At 37.3% G+C, this 17,136-nt stretch overlaps 2 protein-coding genes across 2 annotated transcripts; both read right to left on the bottom strand.

The window, feature by feature from the left end:
- Positions 1-345: 345 nt before the first annotated feature.
- On the bottom strand, positions 346-2,094 carry LOC148767956 (uncharacterized). Its single transcript, XM_088822710.1, has one exon. It carries the CDS (start codon positions 2,092-2,094, stop codon positions 346-348), a length of 1,749 nt encoding a protein of 582 aa, XP_088678836.1.
- Positions 2,095-13,053: 10,959 nt separating this feature from the next.
- On the bottom strand, positions 13,054-15,302 carry LOC105956265 (uncharacterized). The gene is made up of 2 exons (XM_012980110.2): positions 14,174-15,302; positions 13,054-14,096 (listed from the first exon to the last, which is right to left on the bottom strand). Exons 1-2 carry the CDS (start codon positions 15,300-15,302, stop codon positions 13,054-13,056), a joined length of 2,172 nt encoding a protein of 723 aa, XP_012835564.2.
- Positions 15,303-17,136: the final 1,834 nt, after the last annotated feature.

Genomic DNA, 17,136 nt, shown 5'->3' with positions numbered 1-17,136 from the left:
AGTACTATTCGTAATTGGGAGGCATGTTCTTCTTGGGTTCTGGAGTATATAAGAATATCATCGATAAAGACGATGACAAACTTGTCGAGGTACTGATGAAAAACTCGGTTCATAAGATCCATAAAAGCTGCTGTTGGGCGTTGGTTAATCCAAAAGGCATTACTACGAATTCGTAGTGGCCGTACCGAGTTCGGAATGCTGTCTTAGGAATATCAGCTTCTTTGACTTTCAGCTGGTGGTAACCTGACCGGAGGTCGATTTTGGAGAAGACGGATGACCCTTGGAGTTGGTCAAAGAGATCGTCGATGCCGGGTAGTGGATATTTATTCTTTATGGTCACCTTATTTAGCTCTCGATAGTCGATGCAAATGCGGAAAGATCCGTCTTTCTTTTTAACGAATAGTACCGGGGCTCCCCATGGAGAGTGACTGGGCGGATGTAACCCTTATCGAGTAATTCTTGAACTTGACTCTTCAATTCTTTGAGTTCCACAGGAGCCATGCGGTACGGAGCCTTCGAGATTGGTTCTGTTCCCGGAATAAGATGAATTTCGAATTCGATTTCGCGATCGGGCGGTAGCCCGGGTAGGTCATCGGGGAAGACGTCGGGAAATTCTTGGACAACGGGAAGTTCGGACATCACCGGTTGCGGTTTTGAGCTAGTCTCCAGAAGGTCGACTAGGTAGCCGATATGTCCCTTGTTGATGAGTTTGGTGGCTTTGATTGCGGATATTATGGGAATTAGAGTCTCGGCGTCGCTTTGAAATTCTAAGAGGGTGTGATTTGGGAGAGAAAAGCTTACGGTCTTTAAGGCGCAGTTGATTTGGGCTTTGAATTTGGTCAACCAATCCATTCCCATTATGAGGTCAAAATTTTCGATTGCTAAGATGATGAGATCGAACCCCATGGGTTGGGATTGAATTTGAATAGGGCAATCCTTCACCATTTTGTCGGTGATCATTTCTTCGCCCGAGGGCATAGAGATGCGATATTCGTGGCTTACTCGAGTTGGTATTAATCCAAGGCGTACGCACACATTGGTGGAAATAAAGGAGTGTGTAGAACCAGAATCAATCAAAGTATACACGGGTTCTCCAAGAATAAGGACGGTACCTGCGATCATCGTCGGATCTTGACGTACTTGCTCTCGGGTCATGGCAAACGCGCGGCCTGGGACTCGAGTTTGAGCGCTGGGGCAGTCTCTCGCCTTATGGCCTGGCTTTTTGCATCGAAAACACAACTCGGTGTCCGTTACGCAGATTCCAAAGTGAGCCTTTCCGCAGTTCGAGCAAGTTGGCTTGGTCGTCGGTGTTACCGGTCTAGGGTTTGGACTCTGGACCTTCTTTCCTTTGAATTTATGATTCCCAAAGTTGGCCTTCTTCCATGGTCGTAGTGTGGGTGGTTGGGATCGCTTCCCTTGCTGAATTTCATTTTCGTCTTGAGCAGCCGTTAATGCCTTGTCCACCATTTGGCGAAAGGTAGTGGCGTCGGACATGCGGATGTCCCTTCGAATTTCGGGTTGTAAACCCCTTGTGAAGTGATTTTTCTTTTCCTCAACGTCCTTGGCGATGAATGGGGCGTACAGGCATCCTCGCTCGAATAACCGAACGTATTCGGTCATGGTAAGATCCCCTTGGCGGAGCTCCAAGAATTCCTTGAGTTTGTTGGCCCGGACGTCCTTGGAAAAGTATTTCTCGAAGAACTGGACCTTGAATGCTTCCCATGACAAGTTCTCGAGTTCAACACCTTCCTTAGCTCCTTCCCACCAGTTCCGGGCTTCGTTGCGAAGTAAAAAGAGGGCACAGTGCACTCGTTCACGGTCATCCATTTGCATGTAATCAAAGATCACCTCCAAGGATTTGATCCACTCCTCGGCTACGACCGGGTCGGAATCACCGTGGAACTCAGAGGGCTTCATACGGAGGAAACGTTCGTATAGGCTTTGGGGGTTTGGCTGAGGCGTAGGTGGGGTTCGTTGGCTTTGAAGGAGTTGTTGGATCTGGTCATGATGATTTTGCGCTTGTTCGCGGATAAGGTTAGCGGTGTCCGGGAGATTATTGGCGGTGGCGGTGTTCCGAGATGGTCTTCCTGTCATGTCTTAGTGTGTGTGTTGCAAAAATAATTTTTAGAACAACAGAAAATAATATAAAACACAAGTAAGCATATAATTACCGGACAGACTGAGTCTTCTCGCTTCGAGGTTTCCGAATTCTGGTTCGATGCTCGTATAAAGTTTCTACAAATTTTGCTCTGATACCATGTCTGTGACACCCCCTAGAAAACGTATAGCAAACCGAGAGGGTTTGCCATGCACGGAAGCTTTAAAGGTATTATATAAGTGTTGGGATATATGGGTAGACTCCAAGGGTTAGCGAACCGATATTTTTTTCCACATAATCTAAGGCTTAAAAACGGGGTTGACTTCGGAAGAATTTTCGAGCGAATGATTTAGTGGGATGGAGGAACATATATTTAACTACTCGATAAATCCCTAGTAATGGCTATAAGTGGTGTCACCTTGATAAAACATAGTAATAAAAGGGTTTAGAGTCCATAATCAAAACAACATGTTCGTTCTACATAAATGGACCATAGTTTAACAAAAAGGGGCCCATAATCGGAGGAGTTAACCTCCTTTACCACGGATAATAATACACATGGGCTACTACGGAAATAGTAATTGTCCTAAGGACAATATACACAAAAGACAAAACTACAAGCATTATAAGTAGATCCTCCATACGAGCCAAAAACCCGGAGTCGGCTTCTCGAACCGTCGACTAGTCCAATCCGGTGGAGTGAGTAGCACTAATACCTGCAAACGGAGAATATCTATATGAGCTAACAAAACTCAGTAAGGATCTCGAAAGATACCGAGACTTAAAAATATAGTCGTACTACATATATTATATATAATCACACAAATGGAATGAAATTAAATACAATGCACATCTCTAGAATTCCAAATTTCGTGTACGTAAAAGAGCTTTTTCAATTTATCGGATCCGATGAGAAATTAATTCCTTTACTTAGAAAATAGGAATATTATTCTGAGCCCGTTTTCGGTGGAATCAAACCACCCAACTGTAGTATCTATGGTTGGAATACCGGCCCCCCGTATCCTTTCTCATCCTTTCTAGGTATTTCATTAATCTCCCCAATTTATTTTATTTAATTACAAAATGGCACGGCCGAAGTATTTAGAATTTCGGTTGAGTACATAAAGGTATCGATATTCCACAATAACCCATAAGAAATATAAAATACCACAAAACATCACAAATATCAATCAAGTGACAAGTAACCACATAACACACAAGAATCATCACACATCGAATTATGCCTTCATGAATGTTTACCCACATATAACTAAAAATTCTAAACAAGACTAATAAAGTTCCATTAAATTCTTATTTCTCCTTAAGATACTAAATCCCAAAATTTCTTTGCTAACACATTTAGAATTAAGAAAACATATCAGCTTAGAGAATTTCGGGTATTCAGTACGGTACCCCAAAGTTTCTGGAAATTACAGTTTTGACCCCAAAAGTTTCAAAACTCACACATGCAATCAAGTTAGAAGTTCCTAATTCAGATATTCATGAATTAAACCCTTAATCCATCTTAAGTTTCAATAAATGTGGAAAAATTCAGTTTAGAAGCTATTTATGCAGATTTTTTGAAATTTACATTTTTCACCCTACACTTTCTAGATCTATACATGCATGACCCATAGAAATTCCCAAAAATCCTTTTTCTTACAAAATTTCTTAGAAACTGAATTTGTCTTTCACTAAATGCTGAAAAACAGATTTGGAAAACTACTAAAAGTTAATTTCTCAAAAATTGCAGATTTGCCCCAAAAAGCTTTCGGATTACACATGCATCCATGCTAAAATTTCAAATTCCATTTATCCATAAACAACCTTCAAAAGTCCGAAATCTTTGTTCAATTTATGCAGAAGAATGCAACTAAAAACTTGATTTATGCAACAAATTCGAAAATTCCATTTTTCACCCCAAAACTTTTAGATCCATACATGCAAGACCACTAGAAGTTTAAAAAAATACTTTTCTTGCAAAACTTTCCAAAATCTGGAAATTTCCGTTCTATGAATGCAAAAAGAACAGTTTTGAAAACTCATATGAATCTGACTTCTCACAAATTACAGATCTGGCCCAAAAGAATGCAGATTTATACATGCAACCCCAAAACTTTCCAAAATTCAATTTTCTTCACCATTTCCGAAATAGCTGAAATTTCTTGAAAGTTATTAACTCAAATCTACCATTTAAAGCCTCTGATCATACATGCAATAACATAAATCATATGAACTAACAAAAAGGAACAAGTAAATGCACGAATTAACACAAAAACAAGAATTAGGGGTGTCTTTTAATTAATTTCGAAATTTGTTCTTGATACTTTGATACCTCCCTTTGCAGCAAGGATTTCGATTCCTTACCTCAAAATAGAAAGAAATGAAAGCTAGCTGAAAAGGGGATGGTTCTAGGGAACCTTCAAAGAAAAGCCGAAAGTTAGAAGGGGAAAAGAACGAAGAAGAAAGGAGGGGTGGAAGAACTTTGAATGGCAGCTTCTTACCTTCTTCAAGCTTGAAGATTCAGCCAAGCTACCTTGATATGGAAGGACACGGTATAGATTTCAAGGTGAGAAGTGTTCTCATTAGTGAAGGGGCACCATGTATTTATAGTGTTCTTGGAGAATTCAAGGGCAAGGGTGAGATAGGGAATTCTCATCTTTGGCTTGATAAAAATCTTGTTGATGTGGAGAGGGTTTGAGCTTGGTGGAGCTGATGGCAATGGTGGTTTCGGTGGTTTGGATGAAGAAAAGAAACAAGTGAGGGAAAGAGGGTAGGTTGCAGCCGAATGGGGGAGAGAGAGAGGACTCTTGGCCTTCTTAATAGGCATGCTTGACATGGAGTGTAGGAGTGGCCTTAATAGGGGTTAGGCTAGGCTTAGGTTAATAATTTATTTATTTTCTAATTATTTAATAATCCTCCCCTAATTATACACACATATACGGCACACACATATACATACATATATATCATGTATTGTGATATTTATACTAAGTCCTAGCATGCATGTATGATTTACCCGTAAACACATAGGCATATAAGGTCACGTATAAAATTCGATATCTAGTAATTCGGCACATAATAATCCACGTATAGCCCTATTATTAGCAACATTTAGTATTTACGCGACTAGAGATTTATGATTTAGAATTTATCGTGTTTCGACAACGTGGGGTGTTACAGCATGGATTTGAGATTTCGTGGGTTGTTCTTCGTTTCACAAAAATCGACCTGAACGTGTCGATTTTTGCAAAATTTTCAACAGATTGCTGTCGAAAATTATGCAAAAATCGACACCTTGTTGTCGATTTTTGTGAAAATTTTGACATTGAACCTTTTGTTAAATTGGCAGCAATCTGTAAAAAATGTTGGAAAAATCGACAGCTAGCTGTCGATTATTGCTACAACTTTCGACAGGTTGCTGTCGAATTCTTACTGTATTAATTTTTTTTCTTTCCTATTTTTATTTGTTTGTTTTTATATCATGTATATTTATTTATTTGTGTGTTATTTTGCAGTGGAAGAACCACGTGAACCTCGTATACCCCCGACTGTCTCGAACCGTAAGAAGAGGAAGAAATTATCCGATAAGGGCAAGGGAAAGGCAATCACGACCAAGAAAAAGACAACGACCAAGAAGAAATCTGGAGAGGGTGTTTTGATAATTTTCAATTTTTATTTTTTTGATAATTTGCAATTTTTATTTGTTTTTTGTCCAAAAACACTTAGAATATGTTGTTTATGTTACATTGAAATAGATTTGGGGTTAATTTCAAAAAAAAACAAATGCAAATTATTGAAAACATAAAAAAAAAAAATCAAACAGTATACTTCCACGAACCGATGCCAATAAAGCTTCTTTTGTTGGGAATTTTTCTTACGTGGTAAATGAATGCGTGCAATTGATCTACACAAAAGTGGAGAAAAGATTAGGCAAGTAAATTTGCAACAGGAAAAAAATGACACTTAAGTGTCGAATTTATCCCCTATTTTCGACACTGAAGTGTCGAAAATAATGGACAAATTCGACACTTAAGTGTCGAAAATAGGGGACAAATTGGACACTTAAGTGTCTAAATATGACTTATATAATAATTGATATTATATGTTTTCGACGGGTAACTGTCGAATTTCACCACTATATTCGACACTTAAGCGTCGAAAATGAGGATAAATTCGATAGTTACCCGTCGAAAAGATAAAATATCAATTATTATGTGTTTCGACACATACATGTCGAAAAATAAGCACAATTTCGACCAGTATGTGTCGAAATTTGTTGGCGGATTTTAAAAAATAAAATAAAATCAAAATCAACGTTTTAGCTCAAAAAGTACATGGATACATACTTTAATGAGTTTTCCTTCCTCGTAAACTACCATTCTATTGTCATTTGACGCCATTTTGCAAGTTGTGTAAGGTTTTAATTTCTTTAGTTTTGAGGTTTTTTAAGAGGGTTTTTGGGGGAGGGAGAAGAAGGAGGTGGAGGAGGTGAGGGGTTTGTGAGTGAGGAGGGAAATGGGTTTTGAGGGGTTTTGATTATTTAGTATTGAAGAAAGAAAAATAATATTTGTAATATTTTTTTGGTTTTAATTTTCATTAAGGGTATTAAAGTAATTTACTATTAATTATTTATTTTTTTATTTTTTTGGTATGCAACTAAGCAAAAGTTGGGATTGGTTATTGTGATCCCCTTCGCAATGACCCCTATTTTTATTTATTTAACATACATTTTGCTTTCTATTAATTAATAATTAGGGGTCATTAGCAATACACCCCTCATATAGATAAAAACTAGTGATATGTCCATACCATAATTCTTTCTTTGTGAAAAACCCCTAGAATATTTAATTCATTTAATTCCATTTTTACCCCTCTAGTAAGTCACGTTTATATTTTTTATATTTATCCAATATTTTCAAATCCCTATTAAGTAGGCACCTAATCCCGCTAATTAGGTTTAATTATTTAATATCCCTAATAAAACTGCTACTAACTAAAACAAATTAAAAAAAAAAAACAACTGCAGCATCGTCTTCAATAACACACAGAGATTTGGTTTTCCCCCAAATCAAAAAAGTAAAAAAAATCAAAAAAATCGAAATCCTCTCCTCCAATCTGCAGTCACATTCCAAAATCGAATATATTTGGTACAAAATCGTCCACACACTTTACCCATTTATAGTCGTATTCTGCAGTAGTTGTGAAGTTGAGTTGCGTAGTCACATTCGAATCTGGTTTTTGAAATGAAGAAGAAAGCGTCACAGAAGCATAAACGAAGACCCAATCCTCATGACATTATGCATCTTGATGCCAGTAAGTCTGTCCACCTAATTCTTATTTATTTGCAAATCATTTTTTGTACAAACTGGAAATTATAAAAAATATTTTTTTTGGCCTGTCTATCCAATTCAATTTAGCTTTAGGTGTTTTTGGGGGGTGATTTATGGTTGCATACAAAGACCTATTGGGGCAGCATTCATGTTACCATCGTGACTATATGTGACTATGTTACATACACATTGAATTCATGGTCGTTATTAATTGTTAACTTTTGCAGTAGAAATATGCTCTGGTTTTATTATGTTATAACAATGTGTAACTAAATTAGTGTATTGTTATAGTATTTTTATGTAGTCATGTTGATATGAAGACTTGTACATGACTGCTTGTTGATGCAAATTAGATCCATTTTGTTGTTTTATAGTTGATTTATCTTTGTATAAACAAAGTTTTGGGGGCAGCAATCATGTTTGGTATCCGTTCCAGTTTAACCTATTTTGTATGCATTGATGTATTATATCCCAACAATAGTTGTTTGTGGTGTAGTCATATGGAGTCATGTTGTAGACTAGTGTTTAATGACCTCCACTGATATAGATGAATAATGATAACTGAGTTGGTAAACTGTTAATTACAAGAAAGTTTCTGATTATGTAGTTAAATAACCACAATGTCGTCATGACTATATGTGACTAGGCCTGAATATCTAGTTATGTATTTATGAAGCCACATTATCACATTAAAATGGTATGGATTTTTAAAATTTTCAGTGGGAATGTGACCTGGTTTGATCATGTAATAAAACCCTGTAATTGCAATGGTGTAATGCTTTAGTAATGTTCTGTAGTCATATTCCAAAATCGAATATATTTGGTACAAAATCCTCTCTTCCAATCAGCATTAGCATGGTGTGAATTTTTAACTTTTTCAGTGGGAAAGTGATCTGGTTTGATCATGTAATAAAACCCTGTAATTGCAATGGTGTAATGCTTTAGTAATGTTCTGTAGTCATATTGGCAGAATGATTTGTTTATGGCTTCATGTGTGTTACATTACTCCAAACATGTAAAACATATTGATGAATATATGCAGTCATGCATATTATTGATTACTGTGTAACTGACAGAAAATTTAAATTTTACAGATGAAACACGAAAAATGGCACGTGAAGTGCTTGACCATGGTACGTGGACCTCACAATTTAGAGGGAGTTTGAAGTCAATTGTTTCATTCTTCGAGGATGTTACACTTGAAACAGCACATTACGAATGCTTACGGCGTACACCCTTCTACAACTTCGTACTCCCGTTTGCAAAGCACAAGATCACAAAAGATAGTGTGATTGGGTCCCAAATTACAGCCCTAACAATCCTGTGGACATACGACAAATCAACGCGGACATACTCACTTGGTGGGAAGTCGCTCAGAATCACACCCAATGATTGCCAACTTATATTTGGGATGCCTATCGGCATTCGCAGGATTGATTTTACAAAGTCATTTAAACCGAGAGATGGCCTGGCATTAAGACGGTTCGCAGAAGATAGCGTGTGTTATCAGACAGAGTTAAAAGTGAAGCTGCTTGAGTGCTTGCAGGGTGAGTCTTTGGTCGACGTTGAAGATGCGGTCCGCCTAATAATTTTGCTCCTCATGTCTACGGTTTTCTTCAACACATCTGCCGAAATAGTTGCATGGTGGATGTTCAAGTACGTGCGAGACATTGATCAAACGATGGCTTACAACAGGCCAATGGGTATAACAGAGTTCCTTCTGAATCAAATACACATTGCAAAGGGACTCGACAAAACAAAGGGTTGTATTTCACTAATCCTGGTTCGAATCTTATACTTCAATCTTTCATCAAATGTTAGAAACAAATCATTTACTAAATAAAAAAAATTGATTATTCCCGTTGTTTTTTAAAACTTCACTATTTCATATGCGAGCGAACCAAACTTGTTCAGCCTGTCACAGAAAATGCATTCCCTCGATTCCGGCGTTGGGTAATACAGGAGCTGGCTAATGTTATATCAACTACGGCCATACGAGACATTCAACCCGAGGATGTGAATGACCAACCTTTGTTGCCAACACATACAGAAAGTCAAATCCTAACAGGGCATTTAGCCATGCAAGAGAGCAGTGACGATGAAGCCGATGATACATATGACGACAGTACAGACAGCGAAGACATAAAAGGAATGGCTTCTTCTGCACTTCACGAAATCACCAACCATAAGAGCACCGAAGGTGACTATTGCACTGATCCATTCGCGCAAGATGCAACCAAAATCAGGGAAGTGATTGTTGTTGATAGTGAAGCAGATGACGACCCTACTCCTGACATAGATGTCCCTATAGCCGTATGGCTGAAGCAATAGTACAGAGAAATGCAACAAGAAGTAGATAAACTGAAAAAAGAAATCGAGGCATGCCATTCTCGTGAATCATCCCTCCAGAATCAGGTTACTCAGCTAATGAATGAAGCAGATGTATTGAGGGGTACAATCGCAAGACTCGAGTCAAAAAAAAAGCATTGCAGTCACGTGTGGACAGGTACATTTAAATTTTCATATACAGTCATATTGCCAACATATAAAATGCAATCCCATGTCTCTTGGATTTTGGGCCTTTTTAAAAAAATACATCTTAAATCATCACATCAACCTCCCCCCCCCCCCCCCCCCCATTATCAGGTGTGCATTTTGAAAAACATTCATGTTCAATGCCATCTCCTTGGTCTGACTTCTTCTTAAGTATCTCATTTTCATATATAGTCATATTGTGCTGACTTCTTCTTAAGTATATTTTTTTTTTTTGTAGTCATATTACATAGTCACAATCTTTCATCGATTAATCTTTTCAACTCGCAGACTCAATGCTATACCTTCACCGAGCAGTCACGAGAAGACAAAACATGTCATAATACTAGCATAGCAAGTAGACGAAGTGAATCTGAAGTTAGCAGATGCCATGAAGCATATCAATGTGCAAAACTCTGAACTGTCAACCTTGAAAACAGAAAACTCACGCATGGCAGCAGAAATCCAATGACTGGAAGAAGTCCAGTTGAGGATGACGTTACTAGGTAACACAGCTCAGATGCTGCTCGATGAAAAAAGGGCACTCCAAGACAAACTTGCAAAACTTGAAGAGGAACGAGAGCTTGGAAATAACGATTTGCCATCGTTTGAAATACTGACACCAACGCAAACATCCATTGCCCAGAAAAATAAGGATCTTGACGATTCACACGCACAAAACATCGAGCTACATGTGCGTTTGGCAGAGCTCGAAGCAGCAAACAAATCGCTCGTCCAGAAGCTAGCCAATACGACGCCAGAACAATCTGCACAACACCAATCCCGAAACTTAGTCAATCCGGCCTGCGAAGAATCCCATTCATTTCTGATGGAAGATGTGCAATTGACAAATATGAGTGAGTCCGTCGCTCATATATTGTTCCTAGAAGCTGCAAAACCACTACTCAAATCAGCAGAAAAGGAACATATGGCAACCATCAAAGCAAGAGATGAAAAAATATCTGAAATTGAGGCTATAATTGATCAATATTCCAGAGCACTCGACAACCGTCCACCGGTCATAGAAGTTCAAAAAATAGACTTCGAAATATGTGATGAAAAGAACCCGAAGAATCCAAAATCTGCTATAGGGAACCGTACAAGATCCAAAAAGCCAACTGTAACACCTTGCAGCACAAAAAAAGCGGGCCGCAATCTGAGGCACAAACACGAACTGACGTATACTGAGATGAGTGATGGTGACCAAAAAAGGGTTAATGCTCTGGCGGATGAACTCTTGAACGGAGAGTAAGACATTAATCAATTTTTTTTTTTTTTGTTTTGCACTCTGTTTATGTAGTGTATGTTTTGTACACTCTAACCATCTCCCTTGTCTTGACAAATTATTGCAGCAAATCAATATGGAAGCATGGAACTACACATATACTTATATTTGACATATTCCACTTGCTCAGGCTCGAACAGACATCGAACAACATAAACTTTTATTACAGTACATAGTAAATTTTATTTTACAGTCACATTAAATGTTATAATAGTCACATTAAACTTTTCAGGTCATAGATGGTTACTGCAAAATACTCATGCACCAACAAAAAATAGGATGTTACACGACTACCGAAGGAAATGAACTTGCCGGCTCAACTTTTGTGTTTAACAGCATGCTACTGGTGCATATTTTACTTTCACCTCTATTTTCATGTTTTAAAAATATAAAACATAACTTATTACCAATTATCGCAGACTATGTCGCGGCATACAGACGATTAAACTTTTGATATACCCACGGACATCGGCAAGCACAAATACTTAATATTCTCATTGCTGTCGGTTGGCAACCCCGGTACTCGTGCTGACCACTGGACAGTACTAATATTGGACTGCCACCTAAAAGAATGGCGATTTTATAACTCATTACGCCCACGTGATGGAATAACAGACAAGTACTTGAAAGATGGCTCTGATATGGTACGTTATTTATTTGTTTGGTTTTTTTCCATAAACACTATTCCATATATATACATTGACATGCTATTCCAACACATGGAAAAAACATGTTGAGTTCAACGCATCTGCATTGGGTATATCCACAATTCCACAAAATGCACCATTGTATGCAGTGGCCGACTCACCCCAACAAAAGCCTACAACAAACGATTGTGGCATAATCATCTTGTACATCATCCAAGAGACGTTCCTGCAGCACCTAATGATTATAGAACAGGAGGAAGAAGGTGTCGTAGATATGCGCAGGACCATTGTTGAAGCATTTTTACACTACAAACTCTAATATGTTATTCTATTCTATTTTACTCTTCGATAATTTCATTTGACTTCTGTTATGCTGACTTATATGTTGACCAGAACATGATTTGGGTTTTTTTTTTTTTTTTTTTGTGTGTGTGTGTGTTCTTTCTATACATTATTAAACAAACCTTGATGTTTATTATTTCTGATGATCTTAGTATTGACATTTAATTATTGTTCAGACAAATAATAATTTACAAAGCAATCATATTACTATATAATATAAACATGACTATGTTTAGTAAACTGTACATGCAGTGAGAAAATATGACAATCTTGTAACTATGTTGTGCATAGCAGTGGAATTAGCATATATATCACAATTATTACGATATTGTGAAGAATATGACTACTACGTGAAGTCATTGGAACATGAAAGTGGGAAACAACATAAAATAAAAGGAAAATTACTTTACATAACCAAAACCCCATCACGAATGTGACTATTAGTTGAGTACACTTTGAATAACTGATGAATGAGCATATATGACTATTATGCGACTACGGTGAGCAAATCAATAGGCTGAACAATACATAGGAAATATGACTGCTATGTGACTATGACTGAATAATATGAGATGCCTACAAGATGACAGCACTCGAAATAATTTGAAACATTAGTAATGAAATTACACGTGGAGATAAAACAATCAAAAAAATATCAGATAAAAACATTAAGCAAAATAATTTAACGTTGAAGTACTACATATGTCTTCTAGTGTAAACAAAATAAAACAGTGAAAATGAAATTTATCCATGAAGAAAAAAAAAACCACACTTAATCCTTAAAAACAATTAAAAACTGAAAAACAATCGATACTGTCAACCCCCAATAATGGCCATCGAACACGTCTTCTTGTTGTGGTATCCAATTCGGTTGCACCGACTGCACTTGATCTTTCGTTTGATGTTCTTTCCCTTCGATGGTATTCTTTTTGACTTAGGCCTTCCTCTACGAACGTGGTGGTCTAGGGGCCTAACAATCGGCATGTTATTGTCAATCGTAGACTGCACAAACGGCACAACAAGGTGCGAGTAAGTCTCTCTGTATGCCTCACTACGGTAATATTTGTCAACATATTTATAGCCCTCGTTAGTATTATTGAACAACACACAAGCAGCATGAGCACAAGGCAATCCAGTGATCTGCCACATCCTGCACGAACACACTCTTTCTTTTATATCAACAACTGCGGTTGGGTCGCATAGAACCTCAAACATATGATACGACGACTTCCTCGCTACACATACTCTACCTTCTTGAACCAATTGATCCACCTGCTCATGGACTTTGGAGCTAAGCTCCGTTGTCATCGTAGCCCCTTCCTCAGCCCTTATGCTAATATTTATCATGACTTCACCCCTGATATAATCAATAAAATTCGTGATAGGCAAATCACGAGTACCCTTGATCTTCGAGTTCCACGACTCAGCAGCATTTGAGGTCATCTCATTATGCCGATCTCCGATAAAATACGAACATGTCCAGTTAGCATAGGGTAAGTCAGCAATGAAATTATCTACCTTTGCACCTCCATATTCTTTCAACTCATTCAATTTCTGATGGAACTCAATCTTCGTCAGTGCATATGCACAAGCATTGAATTTCGCAACAATGACCTCTCGAAAATTAGTCGGGCAGCCTCTACACTTGTGCAGCAGATTGTTCTGCAAGTGGACAAGGCAAAATATGTGTCCACAATCAGGGAATATTTCCTTCACACCGCGCAAAATTCCATGGTTACGATCCGATAACAATGTCTGCACACGATCTGTTCCAATAGCAGTTTTTAAATGTCGTAGAAAATACGCCCAGTTGTCATCAGTCTCCTCGTTCACTATTCCAAAGGCGACTGGGAACAGTTCTGAGCAATTGGAAATTAGAATTAGTATTGTAGTCATATATAGTCATGTTAAAACAAAACACAAAACTGGGCTTTACCATTTTCACTGTCTTTCGCCAACGCACTTAGATGGATTCCCCTGTGTTTGCCAGACAAAAAGGTCCCATCAAGAGCCAACATAGGGCGACATGCCTTAAACCCCGACAAACTCCCTTCGAAAGCGAAAAAACAACTCTTAAACTTCATTGATACTGGATCGACATCAAGATGGTACACGCTGCCCGGATTGCTACGCCTAAGCTCTTCAAAATACAAGGGCAAGTACGAGTATGACGTCGTAGCATCACCAAACACGTGATGCTTCCCCGCAGCAAGTGCCTTCCAAGCAACAAAATAGCTTATGTCAGTGCCGTAATAGAGCTTCACGTTGAGCACGACGTCATTCGGGGCCATTTCAGGTTTGATTCTAACAGCATTCATAATCAAACCCGAAATTAAGTCAGACGTTAATCTATTTTTGCTCGACGAACCAAATGAAGCACCACACGTATGGTGCTTCTCAAATGTCCTAATATAGAAGAATCCATTTGCCTTCTGAAGCGATGCGTGAATCCTCCACATGCACTTCTTTACCACCCTATATTTGCATTCTGCTGTAACCCTGGTAGGCTCGTTCTTAACATAGTTGAATTCAAACCCAACTTCAACAGCATATTTCCGTAACGCATCTTGAAAATCCACATCACCATTTCGAAATCCTTGCCCCACTTCCCTTATAAGGTTTCTCCAGTTAGCGCTCAACAACTGTGTATTATCAATTACCAATCCATTTGAACGAACCCCCATGTCATTCATCACATAATTTCCATTTGAACGAATCCCCATGTCATTCATCAGATAATTCCCCCCAACATTCTGTGGAATAGATTGCGGAGCCCTCGCCAACGCTACTGCACAGACGTTGTCTTTGCGCTTCACGGTTACCTCGACACGGCCAAGACCTAGTTGTCGAATCAACACTTTCATAAACAAAACCTCGTCATTATCGCCAAGCATACCCTCGCCATATCCATCAACGTTGTAAGTCATCGATACATCCCTCGCATTCAAACTGCACCACTTATCGGTGACAAAGCCAACGAGGTCTTCATACACAAAATCACCCTGACATATCTTCACCCCAAACGAGACTCCATACTTCAACATAATCATCAAGGTTGACGACATGCTGTGCAACACTACACAAAAAAAATTGAGAATGTGACTACTATGTGACTACTTCTGATGAATAAATATGCACTACTCTGTAAATGCAAATCACATAATATTATGTGAATTCAATTCAACCACAACAAAAACATTGAAACTTACACTAACATATCGAGTAACGCAAAACAAATTACAATAAAATTACACTAGCATATCAATTAACACAAAACGAACAAATGATTTACAGAGTAGTCACAACGTTACTCTGTGTAAAACTGAATAAAATTTTCAATCAGTAACGATCCTTTACACCAATTAAGACGACCCAAAAAGAAACAATAAAAAATCGGTTCTACATACACACATATCTGAATACACACACTACAACCCAGCCCCATTTACGAAACCAACAAAAATAAAGCAGAATCTCTGACCTTCAAACACAGTTTAACTCCGGCAACGAACACAGAATGGTTGAACGGCGATGAAATCTCTATTCTCACCTAATCTCGGCTGAACTCACGTCTGTATATCAAGGAGAATCACGTCCGCCTATAATAAAAGGAAACGGTTATGGAACGATATCGTGATTAAATATTTGATTTATTATAAAAAACTGTTAATAAGGGTACTTGTGTCTTATTATGTTTAATTGAAGAGGTTTCACTAATTAAGTTTGGGATGTGGGTTTGTGCAAAAGTCTTAAAAGTCAATTGGGTTTTACTCATAATATTTTCCATTTGAGGGGGGATTGCATATTTGCCTTAATAATTAATATATATTACATCATGTTCATAGACTTAAACTAGATCACAATTGAAAAGTCAAATGTAAAATGTCATTTGACTTTTCAATTGTGATATAGTTTAAGTCTATGAACATGATGTAATATATATTAATTATTAATTAATAGAAAGCAAAATGTATGTTAAATAAATAAAAATAGGGGTCATTGCAAATAAGCCCATCAATGGGTACTTATTCATAAAGAGATCCAGACAAAAAACTTATTTACCAACAAGTCCACACATAGTCCAGATTTTTGTAAAAGACTAAAATAACCCCTCATACTTTAATATGCTCCAATTTCATCCTTATCTTAATGTAACCTCAATTTGACCCCAAATTTCACAAATTATTCAATTTTGACCCAAAACTTTTTTTTTCAAAATTTTTTGTTTTTCAAAAACTTTTTTTTCCCGCCGGATTCCGGCTGACTTTTCAAATATATTTTTTTTTCTTCCGGATTTTTTTGCCGATTTCCGGCGTTGATTTTTTTGAATTTTCTTTCTTTCTTTTTTTTATCTTCTTTTCTTTCTTTTTGTAACTTTTTTTTTCGTTTAAACAACAATATTGCTGTGATTGACAGTAATATTAACTATATTACTGTTAAACACAATAAAACTAACTAAAATACAGTTTAACACAGTAATATTGCTATAATAATCTCTAGCACAGTAATATTAACACAACAAAACTCATTATTATAGTGTAATAGAGTAATATTACTATGTTGACCTTTCAACAAATGTAAACATAATAAAAAACCAACAGAATTAAATTTACTGTGAGTGATAGTAATATTACTGCAACAGTAATATTACCGTCAACCACAGTAATGTTACAAAAATAGACAGTTATATTACTACGTTACTCAGTGAATAACTCAAACAAACAAAAAATCCAAACAAAATAATAATATTGATGTGGTTGACAACAACATTACTATAACAACAGTAATATTACCGTCAACCACAGTAATATTATTGTGTTTACAGTAATATTACAATAATAGATAGTAATATTATTACGTTACTCCGTGAATAACTCAAACAAAACAAAAAACCTAAAA

Source organism: Erythranthe guttata, chromosome 9, assembly GCF_056151865.1.
Source record: "Erythranthe guttata isolate IM_541 chromosome 9, IM_541, whole genome shotgun sequence".
Lineage (NCBI taxonomy): Eukaryota > Viridiplantae > Streptophyta > Magnoliopsida > Lamiales > Phrymaceae > Erythranthe > Erythranthe guttata.
Note: the sequence above shows the minus strand (reverse complement) of the source record. Positions and strands in the feature narration are given on the sequence as shown.

What these genes read in the sequence shown, in the direction of transcription:
- LOC148767956 (XM_088822710.1), bottom strand. Translation starts at nt 2,094, where the DNA reads ATGACAGGAAGACCATCTCGGAACACCGCCACCGCCAATAATCTCCCG.
- LOC105956265 (XM_012980110.2), bottom strand. Translation starts at nt 15,302, where the DNA reads ATGTCGTCAACCTTGATGATTATGTTGAAGTATGGAGTCTCGTTTGGG. An exon ending in GGCGAAAGACAGTGAAAATG is followed by an intron (nt 14,097 to 14,173) that starts GTAAAGCCCAGT and finishes CCAATTGCTCAG; the next exon opens with AACTGTTCCCAGTCGCCTTT.